The sequence below is a fragment of the Vanessa cardui genome, chromosome 24, assembly GCF_905220365.1.
Source record: "Vanessa cardui chromosome 24, ilVanCard2.1, whole genome shotgun sequence".
Lineage (NCBI taxonomy): Eukaryota > Metazoa > Arthropoda > Insecta > Lepidoptera > Nymphalidae > Vanessa > Vanessa cardui.
Genome location: NC_061146.1, coordinates 4544815 through 4562632, shown reverse-complemented (window position 1 = coordinate 4562632; position 17818 = coordinate 4544815). Strand labels below are relative to the sequence as shown.

General features: G+C 32.8%; 1 protein-coding gene across 3 annotated transcripts in view; it reads right to left on the bottom strand.

Annotated features, from left to right (window-relative positions):
• LOC124540295 (transcription factor AP-2-epsilon) overlaps positions 1-17818 on the bottom strand; it is an 82422-nt gene that overhangs the window by 41942 nt on the left and 22662 nt on the right. The window contains exon 1 of one of the 3 annotated variants that reach the window (XM_047117770.1): positions 15402-16541. The exons of the other annotated variants lie outside the window; for them this stretch is intronic. Within the exon in view, the coding sequence (XP_046973726.1) occupies positions 15402-15989 (588 nt within the window). The 5' untranslated portion in view covers positions 15990-16541. Of the gene's footprint in view, positions 1-15401; positions 16542-17818 lie in introns of those variants that run through there. 3 annotated transcript variants of the gene reach the window in all.

Sequence of the window (17818 nt, the reverse complement as noted above, 5' to 3'; positions counted from 1 at the left end):
TCTGTGAAAGGCATGCACGATTTTGGAGCAACTTTCTACACAAATGTATGTGCTGTTACATGTCGAATTACATACATGCCAATTTTCGTCTTATTTATAGCGCAATAAAAAGTGTAATCGCATGAATTGTTTTCGATGTAAGCGCATTTACGTACTCATGTATGAACGTAACATTATGAAACTTTTTGAAACAAGTTCGATAAATTTAAATATAGTTGGAATTTTTTAAAGTTTATCTCTTTAAATAACTAATGAGAATTATTTATGTTTCATACAACATATGTAATATAATGATTCTTAACTTGATAGTAACTATGTCCTAGCCGAGGTAGCTTAGATTGTGTAGGACCTATCTAGTCATCGTATAGAGGGATGAGCCTATCACTACCGGCACAAGGGGTGTAACATTAGCTACCAAGGCTGACTTGGAGATGTACTTTTTACATCGTCTATGTCTATGAGCTATGTTGATTACTTACCATCACTAAGCATAGAATGCTCATCATCCTCCTGCCCTTATCCCAATTTTATTTGGGGTCGGCGCAGCATGTCTTCTCCTTCCATACTTCTCTGTCAGACGTCATCTCACAGGTAACATTCTTTCTAACCATATCCTCATTCACACAATCCATCATAAAATAACATACGAAGCATAAAATGCTATAAACATATAACAAAGTATGTATATAAATATAATGGTTTTAATTATGACTGTTCTTTCAGAACAATTATTGATAAATAATAAGTGATTAGTGAAATAAAGCTGTTTGCTTCTTTCGTACGTCAAATCAGCGAAGACAGAAAGAGAGAGATAGTTTAACTGAACATCCGCCAAGCAATGTCTATGTGGGCCCTTTCTTGTTGTATTTATTTTAGTAACCTTTTTTATATAGTGACGATTACTATGACACAAATATTCACGTAAATGCCAAATAGTGTCAAATCGAATAAAATAAAGTATAGTACGACACAAATTAGATGTAGCATCGGAAAATGCAATGGAATGAAAATAAAACCGATTACTGCCGATTTACACGACCAATAGATATAGCTTCCCTATCGCGCCATTCGACGCTATTCGTCGCTATAGATTCTCGCGTCAGAGAAAGCAAGTACATGAAAATCGACGCGTCAAATTGACGAATGTATTATGTCATATGGTATTACAAGTTGTTACATTTGTGCAAAGATCATATTCGCATGAGAAATAAATAGGTATTGATAATTTGGGAGAGCATACTTAAACTCAAACTCAAACTCAAACTCAAATATCTTTATTCAATATAGAAGCATTACACTTTCTTATTGATGGTCAATTGAAACACTACCACCGGTTCGGAAAGAAATAATGGATGTGATCGGTTTAATTTGGATGTGATCGGTTTTACGAATTGTGCCGATGCGACATCTAAGTTGTGTCGTACTATACGTACTTATTACAAACAAAGAATAATATTCATTTTCTGTGAGCTTAAATCTTTAAAACTACGCAACGGATTTTGATGCGGTTTTTTTTAATAGAGAGTGATTCGAGAGGACTGTTTTTGTATATAATACATGGACAATATAGTAAAGAAACACTGATAATTTAAGAAGTTTCTAATGTGATGTAGTAAATAAACAAATTGTGTCGTATATTTAGTATCAGTGTTGCCCGTGCGAAGCCGAAGCGGGTCGCTAGTATTTTAATAAAAGCTATTCGACTTTTAAACAAGTCAGCGGATATCAACCCGATGTTAATTATTACAACAATCCAATTAAGAGATAAAATTGTGCGACACGACTAGCGAACAGATACAATGGAGTTACGAATTAATGCTTTAAATATTTTAGGTTTGAATACCACTCAATATAGCACCATACAGCGCTATACAGCAATAAAAGATTTATAACCAAGGCTTAAAATAACTGTTCTGATGTTGATGGCGATGACAGATTGGTACAGTAAAGGGCGAGTCTGATTTTTTTACCATAGACAAACAAACTTTACTTGGTAGTAGGGCTTTGTGCAAGCCCGCCTGGGTAAGTACCACCCACTTATCAGATATTCTACCGCTAAACAACAGTACGCAGTATTGTTGTGTTTCGGTTTCAAGGGTGAGTGAGCCAGTGTAACTACAGGCACAAGGGACATAACATCTTAGTTCCCAAGGTTGGTGGCGTATTGACGATGTAAGGAATAGTTAATATATCTTACAGCGTCATTGTCCATGTGTGATGTCGACCACTGACCATCAGGTGGCCCATATGCTCGTCCGCCAACCAATACCATAAAAAAAACAGTGTCTCTGTGGTTGCATTTTGACATAAGTCCAATGACATTAGACATTACGAAAATGCGAAAATTCGCTTGTGTCTTTTCTATCGCACGTGACCTTGGCAAAATATTCTATGCCCTCTTGGCACAAATATAAGCCAAAATTAAAAAAAAAAAGCTCTTATTAGTATAGTATATTCACCTTTGTTAGTAGTATTGGATAAAAATAGTAATTAAAACAGCTGACGAGCGATTTATCCGGTGATATAAGTTATAACCGCCATTGAATTGTTTATTACGTATTAAATTAGACACTTTAATATGTAATTATTTTTAATTATGTTAATTAATGTCATCCGGTAAGTTAAGATATTATATAAGTTAGTGGAACGTTGCCTTAAAATCTGATTCATAAGTGAACGGTCAATGGAGCAAGACTCGAAAAAGGACTATGGCATGTGACATTAGTAAATGTCGGTTACGATTCGAGTGAGCACATAAAGAGAACTCTTGTTATTGAATATAAATCGATGTGTAATCTGTGTAAAGAGTATTTACTGCGACGCATCCGTTTAATATAAATTCAAAATAAGATTCTAAATTTTGTTTCCAAATTTAAATATTTTGTTTTTTTTTTTTATGGCAATATGGATTATGATGTAAGATATTCTGCCAATGTCAAAATTTTAAGGATATGATGTGGAATAATTATTTTCTAGTATTGCGTGACTATAGGATGGCACTAACTGCTTGTTTCCTATTGAAATTTAAAAAAAGAACACAATCTATTAATTTATAGATAAAGCCTCTTTTCTCTGATTTCGTACTATAATTTATCAAAGTTTCATGTATTCAGGCTTATCATGGCGATAACCAAATTCGCTTATCGGTTTCGTAACAATAGAAATTCTAGATCACTTGTCATGTTACAGTCGTGGTACCATTAGTAAAGGTCAGGTTATGCTGGTCACCGCCACCCACGCGAGAACGCCTTTACTTTGTAATACGTTTGAAAACAGTTAGCGATTACTATGGTTGCTCGATTTTGACTCATTTGAATACGAGTTTAAAGTGAGTCTTTATAAGAAAAAAAAGTTTTTTGTCTGTAAATTTGCAAACTGATCGATTGTTAGAGCTGTGTATATAGATTATTTTAAATGCTAGATATTATATTTTTTTTGTCATTAATAAGGTTTAATAATTTTCAATAATTAAAATCAACCATAAAATGACTGAACTGTCAATAAACAATAGGTTTTTTTGCTCTTAAAGAATACCCTATTTTATTTTTCATATGTGTAATGTGGAATACTTCTTCTCCTAGAAATGGAACATTTATTGACGTTTTCTATATAATCTATATAAACAAATACAAAAAAATAATATTACGAGTTAAAATGATTAATATATAGGCAATTGCATTTCCAAAATCACATATTTCATTAAAAATTCATACAACAGTTACAATTTCCAACTCGAATAATTACAAATCGAGATTGAAACGAGAACAAATAGTACAGCTCGTTTTTATAGACTATCAAGCGTTCTTACAATAATATATAGCCCCTTCATTTTGTATACACTTCTATTGTATTTTTTACACATAGTTAGGCACGTATTGATAAATAGGCACGCAGTATCTCATCTGGTCGCTCTCCGTTACAAAAGAACCCACTTGCCGCTGGAAACTTTTTGACAAACGAGTTTAATATTAAAAAATTACATGTACAGTCAGAGTAAGAAAACCTTCGTCAGTTTTCAAATTCATTCCTTTATCAAGTCTTAAACTCTTAGTACCTTTTGAATCTGAACATCAAATCATTGCGACGTAATATGTCATTCTCTATCGTTAAGATTATCGCTCATACTGAGCACACGAAAATAGATCTTAAGGTGACGAACCTTTTCTTACCGACTGTACAATACATCGTAAAAGTATGATTTAAGTTACTATTGAAACGCCTTAAATACCTTTGTATGTTTTATACATATGACATAGTTTTCAATCTATTTTAATAAAGTTATCATGTTATTTGTCGGTTGTTATGAGGCGAGATGACCCAGTGGTTAGAACGCGTGCATTTTAACCGATGATTACGGGTTCAAACGCAGGCAAGCACTACTGATTGTTCATGTTCTTTATTTGTGTTTATTATTCATTTGGCGGTAAAGGAAAACATCGTGAGGAAATCTGCATGTGACAAAATTCATAGAAATTCTGCCACATGTGTATTCCGCCAACCCGCATTGGAACAGCGTGATGGAATATGTCGCAATCCTCCTCAAAAGGGAGAGCAGACCTTAGCTTAGCAGTGGGAAATTTAAAGGCTGTTGTTGTTGTTATTTGTCGATATTTTCGACTTCGATCAAGAACAATCACTACATAGTATAAAACAAAGTCGCTTATCCCTGTCTGTCCCTATGTATGCTTAGATCTTTGAAATTACGCAACAGATTTTGATGCTGTTTTGTTTTAATCGATAGACTGATTTGAGAGGAATCTTTTTGTATATAATACATGGACAATATAGTAATGCAACACTGACAATTTTAGAAGTCCCTAATGTGATGTCATAAAAAAACAAAAACTCTGGAGTATATTTAGTATCAGTATTCAGAAAGAAAAGAATATGATTATACCTACTATAGCATATACAATTATGTAGATGTTAGTAAAAAGGTTTTATATATCGATCATTAGTTACAGAGATTACTACATACAAACTGACATTATTTTTTATAATGTTAGCATAGATTTACGAATTAAGATTTATTAATTTCTTTTTAAATTTTTATAAACAAATTATAAATTAACGTATTAGTTATCTCTTAAAAAATATAACCTGTCAGTATGATAGAGAACCAAAGATATATAAATATATTATTAATTATTTTATACTTAGCAACATCATATAATATACAATCATAGTAGCTAGTATATCTAACTGTTTATCCGGCAACTTTCAGTATTGATAACGATTTCAATTCTATACTCTTATTCTAGTTAGTTAGAAGGCATGCATCTCAACGGTAGACTGCGGGTTCAAACCCACGCAAGCACCACTGACTTTTCACGTGTTTGTTTTATTTTCGAAAATACACATGTGTGGGTGTGACAATCTATTGCATGAACAACAAACTAGCATAGATTTATGTCATAGGTAACGGCCATCTGATGGTAAGTGGTCACCACTGCACTGATACTGGAAATATTATCATCATTACATAGTATAAAACAAAATCGCTTAACGCTGTCTGTCCCTATATATGCTTAGATCTTTCAAATTACGCAACGGATTTTGATGCGGATTTTTTGCGGAAGAGTGATTTGAGAGGAAGGTTCTTGTACATAATATATAGACAATACAGTAAAATAATTCAGACTTTCTGTGTTATATTATTGTTATCATCGCATCCGTGCGAAGCCGGGTCGGATCACTAGTTCCTTATAAAACCAAGGGGTGTAAGGCGCTACATTTCAGAGTTTAATCCATCCTCACCTGCACGTGATGCCCCATGGTGTTTAACCGATGACGTCACCGATTCGATAAGCGGCCAGCGGTCGCCAACCCGCATACCCCGCGTGGTCACTATGGGCTACCTCTATACACAGTGGTGCGCCTTGGGGCCTTACTTTTGGACATTTAAAGCATCTTATCTATATTAATATTATAAAAGTGAAAGTAGTTCTGTCTGTCTGTCTATCTGTCACTCTTTCAAGACCAAACCGCTGAACTGAATTTGATGAAATTTTGTATGTAGCAAACTTGAACTTGAAAGAATTGACTCCGATGTCAGCTATTTCATTAAACATGTGACATACAGACTCCTCCGTATACATTATTTAGGTATATTGAGACGCAAATAGTAAAAAATTACAATGTAATCGAATTGATAAATTGTAATTAATTACGGCATTCTCGTAAAGCTCAAGCTACACTGGTTTCACGAGAGCAAAAACTGTCCCGTCGACTTACGCTTGACACATTTACTTTGCAAAGGTCGACGAACCCTGACCGAAAGTAGCAAATATTTTTTCGTTATGTAAACTCGCTTATAAGGAAAACTTGTATGATTCACGGTATTCACGAGCCATATAAAATATCGGTAATGAAATTTAATAATAGTTTTTCTGTTTTTTATTATTGATCGGTAACAATATAAAAAGGTCAAAGGTACCGGTCACATTGGTTCAAATTTGTCATTACTCAACTGAGTATCTATCACAGAATCGTTAAAGAGACATCCTTAACTATTATGTAGAGTATGTTATACAACATCCATTAAATTACATGACAGGATGAAAACATTTGCTATTCCTTTCCAAACCCAATTATAAGAAAGAGATAGAAATATAACTCCTGTCAACTGTCAATCTTTCTTTGACGTTTATAGTGCATTAAATTAAAGAGATTTAAAATTCCGTTTTATGACCAAATGTTAACAGGTGGGGTCATTTTCGACATCGTAACTGCAATTCAAAGGAGAAATGCTACTGTTGCATTCTTGCCACCATTCCGCGCGGTCATTTTTCTTAAAGAATGTATTAACTCTTATGTCATTATAAGTTAATACCTTTGCCCAGTTTTTAAAAATAAAAATGTATTCGTTACTTTTTTAATTTCAAACATAGAGCTGTACAATGGATAAGATCAAGCGTTAATATAACCACAAGGTGTTAATAAAAAAAGTCGATTGTAAGATATTGTTATCTCCACATGAACCGAATATATTTGAGATAATGTCGTGAATAAAGCTTGGTGTACATTACAATAAAACAAGGATGATTTGTACAGAACAAAAATTACAAAAAACTTTACAAATAAAATACTAACGTAAACTATATATTTTTTAATATCGACTAATAGTCGATGCATAGACATTAAACGTGCTTTCAACAACAAACAGCATAAAAATATAATATATTTATATTTCATTTAATATATGTATATGTAAAACTTTAAAATATAATTGCTGTCCAATCATTAACAGAGGTTGCTTGAAATAATGGTGAGATTGTACAGAAGAATGAACGGCTTGAAACAGCGATATAGAAAATATCTGCCAACAGACTTGGAAGGTCACTTTTGTTATTTTCAGTCTGAAAGCAATATGCGCAAAAACGGCCGCATGCATTTTCATACGGTTTTCATCAACAGATAGAGCGATTCGCGAGCAAGGTTTTGGTATAAAATTCATATAGATTTGAGGTTGAGGTTAAAGAATATATCCTCAAAAAGACAGATTCACTTACATGAGAACAGTATGATAAATGTAACAATAACGAAAAACATATTCGCCTTATAGACAGTTAAAGGAATAGATTATAGTACAATAGCTGTGTGTATTTTAATCGCTATAAAAGTGGGTTATTCTCTAAAATATGTTTTATTTCGTGTAAATTGACTGAAATATTATGGTGATGGCAGATGTCTGAAAAAATCATTCTACAAGTGTGAAGTCAGGAGCAACCCAAGCTTAGTATTCCATAAACGTATATGTTATGCTAATTAGTCTGAACAGGCTTTATGTCATCAATGAATCCTGATTGTGGAGAGCGATAACTGTGTCAGCGGTTCACTTTTTAGGGAGAAATTGCAATATGCTAAGCATCTGTAACAGGTGCCTGTAATAAAAACGATTACTTCAAAAATTTGGGTACGTAGACATCAGAAAGTACTAGTATCAAGGGTATTGTATAGGTAGTCTAGCCTAGTCTAACGAAGAGCCGAGATGGCCCAGTGGTTAGAACACGTGCATCTTAACCGAAAATTTCGGTTTCAAACCCAGGCAAGCACCACGATATATATGTGCTTCATTTGTGTTTATAATTCATCTCGTGCGCGGCGGTGAAGGAAAACATCGTGACTTATTTCATTGAAATTCTGCCACATGTGCATTCCACCAACCCGCATTTGAGAGGAGGCCATTAGCCCAGTAGTGGGAAATTTACAGGCTGTTACTTTACTTTACTAGTCTAACTCTCTAATTTTTCTGAGATCTGCAACTTCAGATGAAAGTTTGCCACGTGTGTAACCATCAATCATCGACCTCCGTAGTCGTGTAGCGTGTGCACCGGTTATCATGGGTGCGCCACTCCGAGGTCCCGGATTCGATTCCCGGCCAACTCGATGTAGAAAAGTTCATTAGTTTTCTATGTTGTCTTGGGTCTGGATGTTTGTGGTACCGTTGTTACTTCTGATTTTCCATAACACAAGTGCTTTAGCTACTTACATTGGGATGAGAGTGGTGTATGATGTTGTCCAATATTAAAAAATAAAATCATTAGAAGCAGCAGCGTGGACTTACATCCTTTTTGATTTACACAAAAAAAGCTATTGTCTTGAACTATAGAACTTGAATTGTCTATTACTGACTTATTTCAATAAAACAGTTGATAAAAAATAAAATGGAAATTAAATTACATCGCCAGTTATAATAATATTTAGATTAGACTCTCCGAGTTTGACCTGAATGTACGCTAATGTCGTTCAAAGAAATATGGCGTTAATTTGATACTATTTATTTAATCTGTCTCAATAACGATCACTCATGATGATGTATGGTACTTATGCCAATTTATTGAAAAATAACATTAAGTATTATTAAAATAAACAGATAATAACCAAAACCGTCTCATTATGTGCATTCTATATGAGATTGTTTTTTTTTTTAATTTGACAGCTGTCAAATAAAAAAAAATGGAGCTAAAAAAGTATTTGTGTTATTCTTTGTAATTAACTCGTTCCGTGTGAAGATTTTCAAATGAATGATTTTTATGTATTCGAATCTTTTTCAATAAATCGACCTTTAATTTTATTTCAAAGTAAGATACATAAGTTACAAAAAAAGAAATACGTAAATTAATTAAACATTGTTCTTTTTAACAATTTTAGACTTTTCATAATTTAAAATCAATACACAGACAATTCTACTTTGCCAAAATTGTATTTTTTTGTTAAAAATGTCATTAATTAAAAAATCTTAGCATCTTGAAGAAATATTGGAAAAATTAAGAGTTCAAACGTAAAAAAAACAACTTTAATTTTAATAGCAACATTCTTTTCTTTTGTTTTTTTTTTTTATCTCAAGTGTATATAATCGTAAGTCGTAACCCAGATGCGGCGCGCTTTGTGCCCAATATGGTATTGAATTTAGGCACTTGCTCGGTGACGAATACGGAAAACAGCTCATTAAGCGTGTACTTACATGCGAATACATCGCTTATGGAATTTTAAGATAGAATGTAAAGCATCTTTAATCTTATTTAGTCTTTAACTACACGAAATAAAAATTGTCCGAAAAATCTGAACTCCTGTTAAATTCTTATTTAGCTATAAAATAATTTTTTTTTAAATATATTATTAACGTTTTTTTAGGAATCATAAGAAGGATTTGTGCTTCTTAATAGTCGACGATTAAAACTAGAATATGCGACAAATGAAAAATTGTAGGCAAGAATTTATCCTGATGTAATTCCTAGTTTTGTTCATTAGAATTTATAATAATTATATATCATTATAGCTTTAATTATATTAATAATATAATTTGAAAACATAAAGCAGATATTCAATATATAAATTAAATCGTTACGATCCTTGATCATAACTTTCATAAAAACATTTCAATCTATAAAGCAAAATTAAAAATTTCGGTGTTTTTTGTTATATTCACTTTATATTTTTATCTTAGGCCCATAGACTATATAAAAATATGAAATAAATACTTGGAAATATAAATAATAAATAAGGAATGTTCCGTTACAATGAGCGATTACATCTTCATTAATGAATCGTTGCAAATTATTTGAATCTTAACGAACCGCTCGATTTATGTTGGAATTAACCTAAATAATTGCATTGCATCGCAGTTTATTTTTGGTTGTCGGCTTTTTTATTTCAATTTACAAAATTAATGGCTAAGATATGAAAAAAAAAGCTATTATTTATCTATTATAATCTGTGTGATCTAGCTAGATATTTAAGTAAGACCTAAATTAACACAAATGTATGCACATTTGATTATAATTAAAAAAGTAGTTTAGGTACACTATATATAAACGTGTTTCATCCGAAGCGTTATACCGGCTATATTTTAGGCATATTTCGTGACAAAAATTAAAAACTTGCAACACCAATCGGCATGGCTAACCAGCCTCCGAGATACGATATTTCGTAATAGTGACATGTCAGTTTGACAGCTGTCACTCAGTGACCGAGTGACTTATTGTTCTTACACTAACACGTCACGAATTATTAGCCAGATCCAGTTATCGTTTAATGAGCGTGAAGTGTTTAGATGTTAACGTAAGTAACATTGCGGCTACTTTCACTGTTAAGATTGATTAAATTGTCATAATCAATGTTTAAAAAAATGACAGGATTTTGAGCGGGAATATTTTTGATACAGATAAAAAATAAACCGTCGATATAACTCTTTGGTACATTTTACATCTATATATTATAATGCCACTTAAAAATATTATCTTTGATCTTCTTACAAAATTTGTAAAAAAAAAAAATAACCACGTATTTCTTCTGTGGATATGAATTTATGCACTTATGCTTCATTATTCATCGAATATGACTCAGTAATGAGGCAATTGAAATACAATCTCCGGATTTGAACCTAATTATTTAAATAACATACATAACAAGTAGGTATATAGAAAATAATCTATAAAAAATAATGTAGAAATCGTACAATCAAACTATGGCTACGAAACGATCGTTTCAAATTATATGTATCCAACGAGTACATATTATATATTAGAACTGATTTTATAAATATTTCCGGTGAACCCAGTTCAAGACCACTTTCTAAATATTAAAATCAAATAGTATTATCAGCGCCGTGACGGTTAAAAATTAATTAAAATTGACTTGCTTTTTACATTCATTTATATAATTATTCTACATTTTGTCTATGTGTAATAATATATAGTGAAGCGTACGCACGTAACATATCATACTTGTATGTATAGGCTAAGTATCATAGAAACGATGTGACTGCCATTAATATATAATATATATAGACATTATTTAAAATTAAATTAACTTTATTTTTTAATGTACAATTAATGAGGCCTGTAGAAGCTTTTTTTTGAAAAAAAGCTTATTTATGTAAAATGCTTTAATTATGATAGATTAATTTTTTATTCAATATTAAATATAATTTTAAATTATATACAGCAAATAAACTACATGAAATAGTAACATAAGTTATGATGTAAATGTACAGATAATATAAGATAACGTAAATTTAGTGTTTTTATGAATTGGACTACTAAATCTTGGGATAAATGTCCGTTACTATTTTTCAAGACGCGTACAAATCCACAGGCAACAATTGGTTGTTTTATAAACAAAGAATAGTTTCTTTTATTAACATTTAATTGAAATTAAAGTCTTCCTAATTTTGTCTATGCGTTACTTCCACGCCATTTCAAAGCAAACATTCGTTAAGTCAGATCGCATAGATGTTTATCTCGTAACGGATCTCGAATCTTTTTCATTAATCTGGACAACAATCGTTACGAAACCTAAAAGTACAGTTTTATATATATAGATAAACATATTGTGTGCGCCATATTGTAAAGTCGGTTTTATCTGTGGTGTCTATGGCGGTATTTTGAAAAAAGAATTCATTCGAATTCCTATTATAATTGTTTCTTTCGTCGTGATTATTTCTTTTTTATTTATAACTAGCTGTTCCCAAGACCTTGAAGGCATTTGAAATTAATAAAAAAAAATAGCCTAAGTTACTCCTTATTATACCAGTTATCTGCCAGTGAAGATCCCGTCTAAATCGGTCCAGCCGATCCAGAGATTAGCCGGAACAAACAGACAGACAGACAGATAGACAAACAATGTTATTTTGGTATATGTACCGTGTATACATACATATGCATTGGTAAAAAAAGGGCTATATTAATAGTACAAACAGACACTCCAATTATATTATATGTACGAGTATAGATCTATGACAGAACTTAAACTTATATTCGATATGTATTCGTTTTTTAGAAATATTATCTTTACATTTTTAATCTGTGGTATAATGACTTTTAAAAGTGCATCTGGACGGATCGTTAGGGATGCATTTAGTAAATTAACATAAGAATCATTAACATTAAGTTCTTAACTATTTCATGAGCGTGGAATGTTTGCAAGAATGCGAGCAGCATTTCCCTTTTGAATCGCAATTCCGATCATCTGAATGAACCGTAAATGAATCAGCCCTTCTGTTACCAGTGGAAGCAATAAGCCGATCACTTATGATATCACTAGAGTATCGTAGTACAATCGAGTTTATCAAACAAATAAGACACGTTTTAGTCAACAGCCATTGGACATAAGTTGTCATATTTACATACTTATATTAAGTAAATACAGTAAAGTACTTACTTTGTGGTAGGGCTTTGAGCAAGCCCGTCTGGGTAGGTACCACCACTCATCAGTTATTCTACCGCCAAATAACAGTACTCAGTAATGTCGTGTTCACTGTTCCGGTTTGAAGGGTGAGTGAGCCAGTGTAACTACAGGAATAAGGGACATGACATCTTAGTTCCCAAGGTTGGTGGCACATTGACGATGTAAGGAATAGCTAGTATTTCTTACAGCGTCATTGGGTGACCACTTACCATCAGATGGCCTATATGCTCGTCCGCCAACCTATACTTTAAAAAAAATGACCTTCCCTGTGTCATCCGTTTGTCTAAGAAGGTTTAAACTCAAAAACTATGAAAAAGTCATAGACGAAACTTTGGCATATTCACTATTTGTGTAAATTGGACAACCGGGCGCTTTGCTGGTGTTTGCCGCGTAAACTATATATCATTATTATATCCGGAACGAATAGTTAGTAATACATATTTTTTTAATGCTAAAGAGACAAAGAGATGGTGGCTAACTTGAGGAAAAGTTTTTCTTTTAATGTTATTAAACGGGCTAGAGGCTCATCTGATGGAAAGTGATTACCACCGTCTATAGACATCTGCAACACTACGGGGCTTGCAGGTGCGTTGCCGGCTTTTAAGGAAGGTGTACCCTCTATTCTTGAAGGTTGCCAAGTCGTATCGGTTCGGAAAAACAGCGAAAGCTGTTTCCACAGAATGGTTATACGAGGCAGAAAATGTCTTAAAAATCGCTCTTTGAGTGAGATTCGTTTTCGTTTTAAAATTCACACAACATTTTATACCTAACGGATATGAGTCGAGATGGCCCAGTGGTTAGAACGCGTGCATCTTAACCGATGGTTACGGGTTCGAGCCCAGGCAAGCACCGCTGTTTCATGTGCTTAATTTGTCTTTATACTTCATCTCGTACTCAGCGGTGAAGGAAAGCATCGTGAGGAAACCTGCATGTGACAAATTTCATTGAAATTCTGCCACATGTGCATTCCACCAACCCGCATTGGAACAGCGTGGTGGGATATGTTCCAAACCTTCTCCCCAAAAGGAGAGGAGGCCTATAGCCCAGCAGTGGGAATTTACAGGCTGTTGCTGCTGCTGCTGCTGGATATAGATCGTAGATCCACTTATCAGATAATAATGCAATACATACTCCACTATTTATAAATTGATGAGCTCTTATGATCTCGTATAACGTATACGAAGTTTGTATTCAACAATACAATGGCGTTGCGGTGAAATCAAAGCCGTGACCTTTCGTTGCAAGCCGACCTTTTCACCGGTAGCCCATTACGGCTTCTGATTCTGTATTATCTTTATTCCTTGTGGTATCTTATCAATTTATTACCGTGGTATACAATTGATTTTACTATCAGATAACGGTATATATATTACATAACATAACTAATGAATATAAATTTATTTAAATTTCGAATTGTTATGTTGTTGGTTGTTTGTGTAAGCCCAATATTCTATCGCTTCAGAGCGATAGAATATTGGGCTTACAATATAATTTGGGCTTCTTGAGTTCCGTTTACAAGGGTTTTAATGCAATTACAGACACAAGGGACATAACATCTCCCAAGTAGGCTGGTAACCCATTGGGAATGTAAGGAATGATTAAAATTTCATTTAGACGTTAATTTTTTGTGATCAATGTTTTTAAAAAGAAAAGAAGTTTATTTTAAATGTAAAATTATATTGAACTATCTTCCACGGAAATATTTTTTTTGCTTTTGCTAAGCCTTGGCCAAAATATTTCTTAAAATACTACATAAATCATCAACGTGTCTTCGTTATGACGATTTGATTTGAGTAATATTATTTTGATATACCTAGTTGTGTTTTAATATTGCATTAGAAGTATAAATACTGCTCTCTATGTTATATTCTGTTGAAGTCAAATATGTCAAATAAAGAAGAAGCTTTGTTTTTGGTACAGACAAAGGTACAAATTATTGCGATAACGCTTCAAAATATTTTATATATAATTATTTCACAGATGATTCAAGTTCTTAATTTGAAAATAATAACTGAACAAAATACGATCTCGTGAAATGGTGACAAGAATGCGACAAGCAGTTTTACATTATATAATACGAATCAATAGTAAAAGTTTAATTATAAATGACATATAAGTATGTATGTATGTTTGTATCTAAATGGTCTGTTTTAAATGAGCATCAATACGATCTTTTTGTCTTTTCTTCGCACTGAAAGTTACTTTTCGAAAGAGACTTAAAAATGCTTTATTGTATAGTTTACTTTTATAAATGGTACTTCAATAATAATTATTATAAATTATCAGTGTTGATACTATGATTCAACGTATATTATCTATGTAAAGTAATAAACTTTTATGAAATGATCTCCTTACCGTAGTAAGTACATAGGTATTATTATTTTCATTGATATTGGGCGTTAGAACACTTAAAGCTTAACTGAAAGTATTGACACCATATATTATGTTCATAGACCCTAATTAACCCATTAAGCGATTTTAAATTTATTTTTTTCTCAATAGCCATTAAATTTTATACCAAGAAATCTAACTATAATTATAAATTAATAATGTAACTTATGCTTGTTACGTTTTGTTCCGTTTATTTCAAGGTATTATCTTATTATTGATATATAATATTAATATTTGGGTTATTTCGTGAGATTAATGTTTAATGTTGCCTGTTAAAAATATTTGTTTAATTATTATTATTCACAGATATATTTACTTACTTTATTCTCTTCGTCATTGCCATTCGTATAATCACTGTTATGATCATTAATTTCATCATCATTTTTATCACCTTCCATTCTCAAATTGTCTTTCAATGAGTAGCCGTTAATTTCTTCGCTGTCCAGGGCTAGTACAGCTCTGACGTCATCACTTGTCTCGTTAATTTTATAATCTGTGATAACACACTGATTATCCGGATGTCGCAATTCCAATCTGATCGTTTTATTCGTATCTTTGTCTATGCTTATGTTTATATTCGGCTGAACTATTTTGTCTATGGCGAAACTGTCGTTCATATCGAATCTGGCTTTCCTTTTGAGATTCATATTGACCGATTTATCGATTGTTTTACCTTTATCGATTTTCGCTTCATCGATTATAGTCGTAAAATCGATTTTTTTCCTCTTCACGATTAAATTCTCGTTGAATATGTCGTCTACGGTTAGATTCTGCTCGGTCATATCGGACAGGTTGCTTTCGTTAATTTTGGTCATCCCCGATTTGTACGACGAATTTAATTGGTCACATTGTGTTGAACGGCTGGGGGTCATCGCGGGCCATTGTCGGTTTAACACGGCGTAAATCATCGAAAGATCATTATCTGCATCGATATTTACATCAAATATAAAATGACCCCCGATTTAGTACAAAATAAACACGTAAAAATGTCTACTGAAGCTCATTTAGAACTGGACGGCGTATTGTTACAGCGTTGGGCAATCGTGAACTTTTACAAGATTATTGGTACCATTACCATTCGTATGAGAATTCTATTTTCTTTGCTATGATTATTTCTTCTATCTCACTCCGGCGCATAGGCACGTCCCTCTCTAATGATGTTATTGTTTACTCTCCCGATAATGGTATTAGGAATCGATCCAATATGTCATTAGCTTCTCGTGGATGTCTATAATATAACACAATAAAAAATAAAACTGACGCAATACAAAAGCACTTAATCAAAATTGTGGAGTTTCGAAATTGTCACTCATGTGTTAGATGAACGAAAAACTTAGAATCTCGCGCACATTTTATTCAAAAAAAAAAAAAAAAAAAACTAACTGGCTGAACGTAAAAGTAATTATTCGAAATTCAAAATTTCCCGCGTTCGGCCACGTGAGCGAGCGCGCGTCGCTCGAGGCTATCACATGGAGTGGGCGCAGCGCGCGCGCCGCCACCAGACATGATAAAGATGGGGATTGCGCAGTATACGCTTAAATATCAGATGAATACTCGAGACCATCACATATCAGTCCAGTTTTATTTACTACATTTAACCTTATTTATAATAATGCTATACATGTGAAAGTAGCTCTGTATGTCTGTGTTTCGCTCTTTCGAATTTGATGAAATTTAGTATGAAGCAAAATTAAACTCCAATAATGGACATAAGCTACATTTTTCCTAAGATATGACAACCAACACCCTAAGACGCGAGTTAATAATAAATCTTTTGAAAGGGTAATTTTTTATTAACTATAAAACCATAAAAATCAATATTAGTTTAAGCTATATAAATTAGTTAATAGTATATATAAAAATAGCATAACATTATTTTTATACGTTTAAGAAAAGAGTGAGCTTAAATGAGATTAATCTAAAAGCTCAGCATATACTGCAGAAAAAGCTTCCTCCTCGCACCACGTCGCGAATCTATAACATTATTCCTTTCATATATCCAGTTTGATTGTGGCGGCTATGTGTGCGTGCAAGTAGGTCTCAGGTTTGCGTGTGTGAGTGTGAAATGATTTTCGTCTCCGCGTACGCATTCTGATTCGACCTCAACTCTTTGACAGGCCTTTTGTTTATTCAGCGCAGGTTTTAACCTTAGTTTCAGAGTTTTAAGCTCGCATATATATAATACTCAAATCAAATAAAATCAAAATATATTTTATTCAAGTAGGCGTTTACAAGCACTTTTGAATTAAACTCGTATGTATATAATACTCAAATCAAAATATATTTAATTCAAGTAAGCTTTTACAAGTAATTTTGAATCGTCATTTAAATGTTTCAAGTGAAGCTACCAACGGTTCGGAAACTAGATTCTATCGAGTAGTACCGGTTAGAAACTCAGTAGTTACTGAGTAACTTACTGTTAGTTAATTTCAATGACATATGTATGTAACTTGCGTAATATTCAATTTTAAAGAGGCCGCTTAAAAGGTTAAGGGGTTAAAAGTTTATGCGTTTTCGTAAAAATTCGCAGAGGCCCTAAAAATGTATCTGTTATATAAGAAGTGGTGCGTAATACCGCAATGAAAAGTTGCACCCGACTTTGTCTTAGGAGAACGTATTATCATCGAACGCGGCTCTATTCTGCAATAGGCTATTTTATAATGCGAAAAATAAATTGTGAATTATTGTAATCAGTGTATATAATGAGTTTAAAAATGGTTATTTACTAACTAAAGTT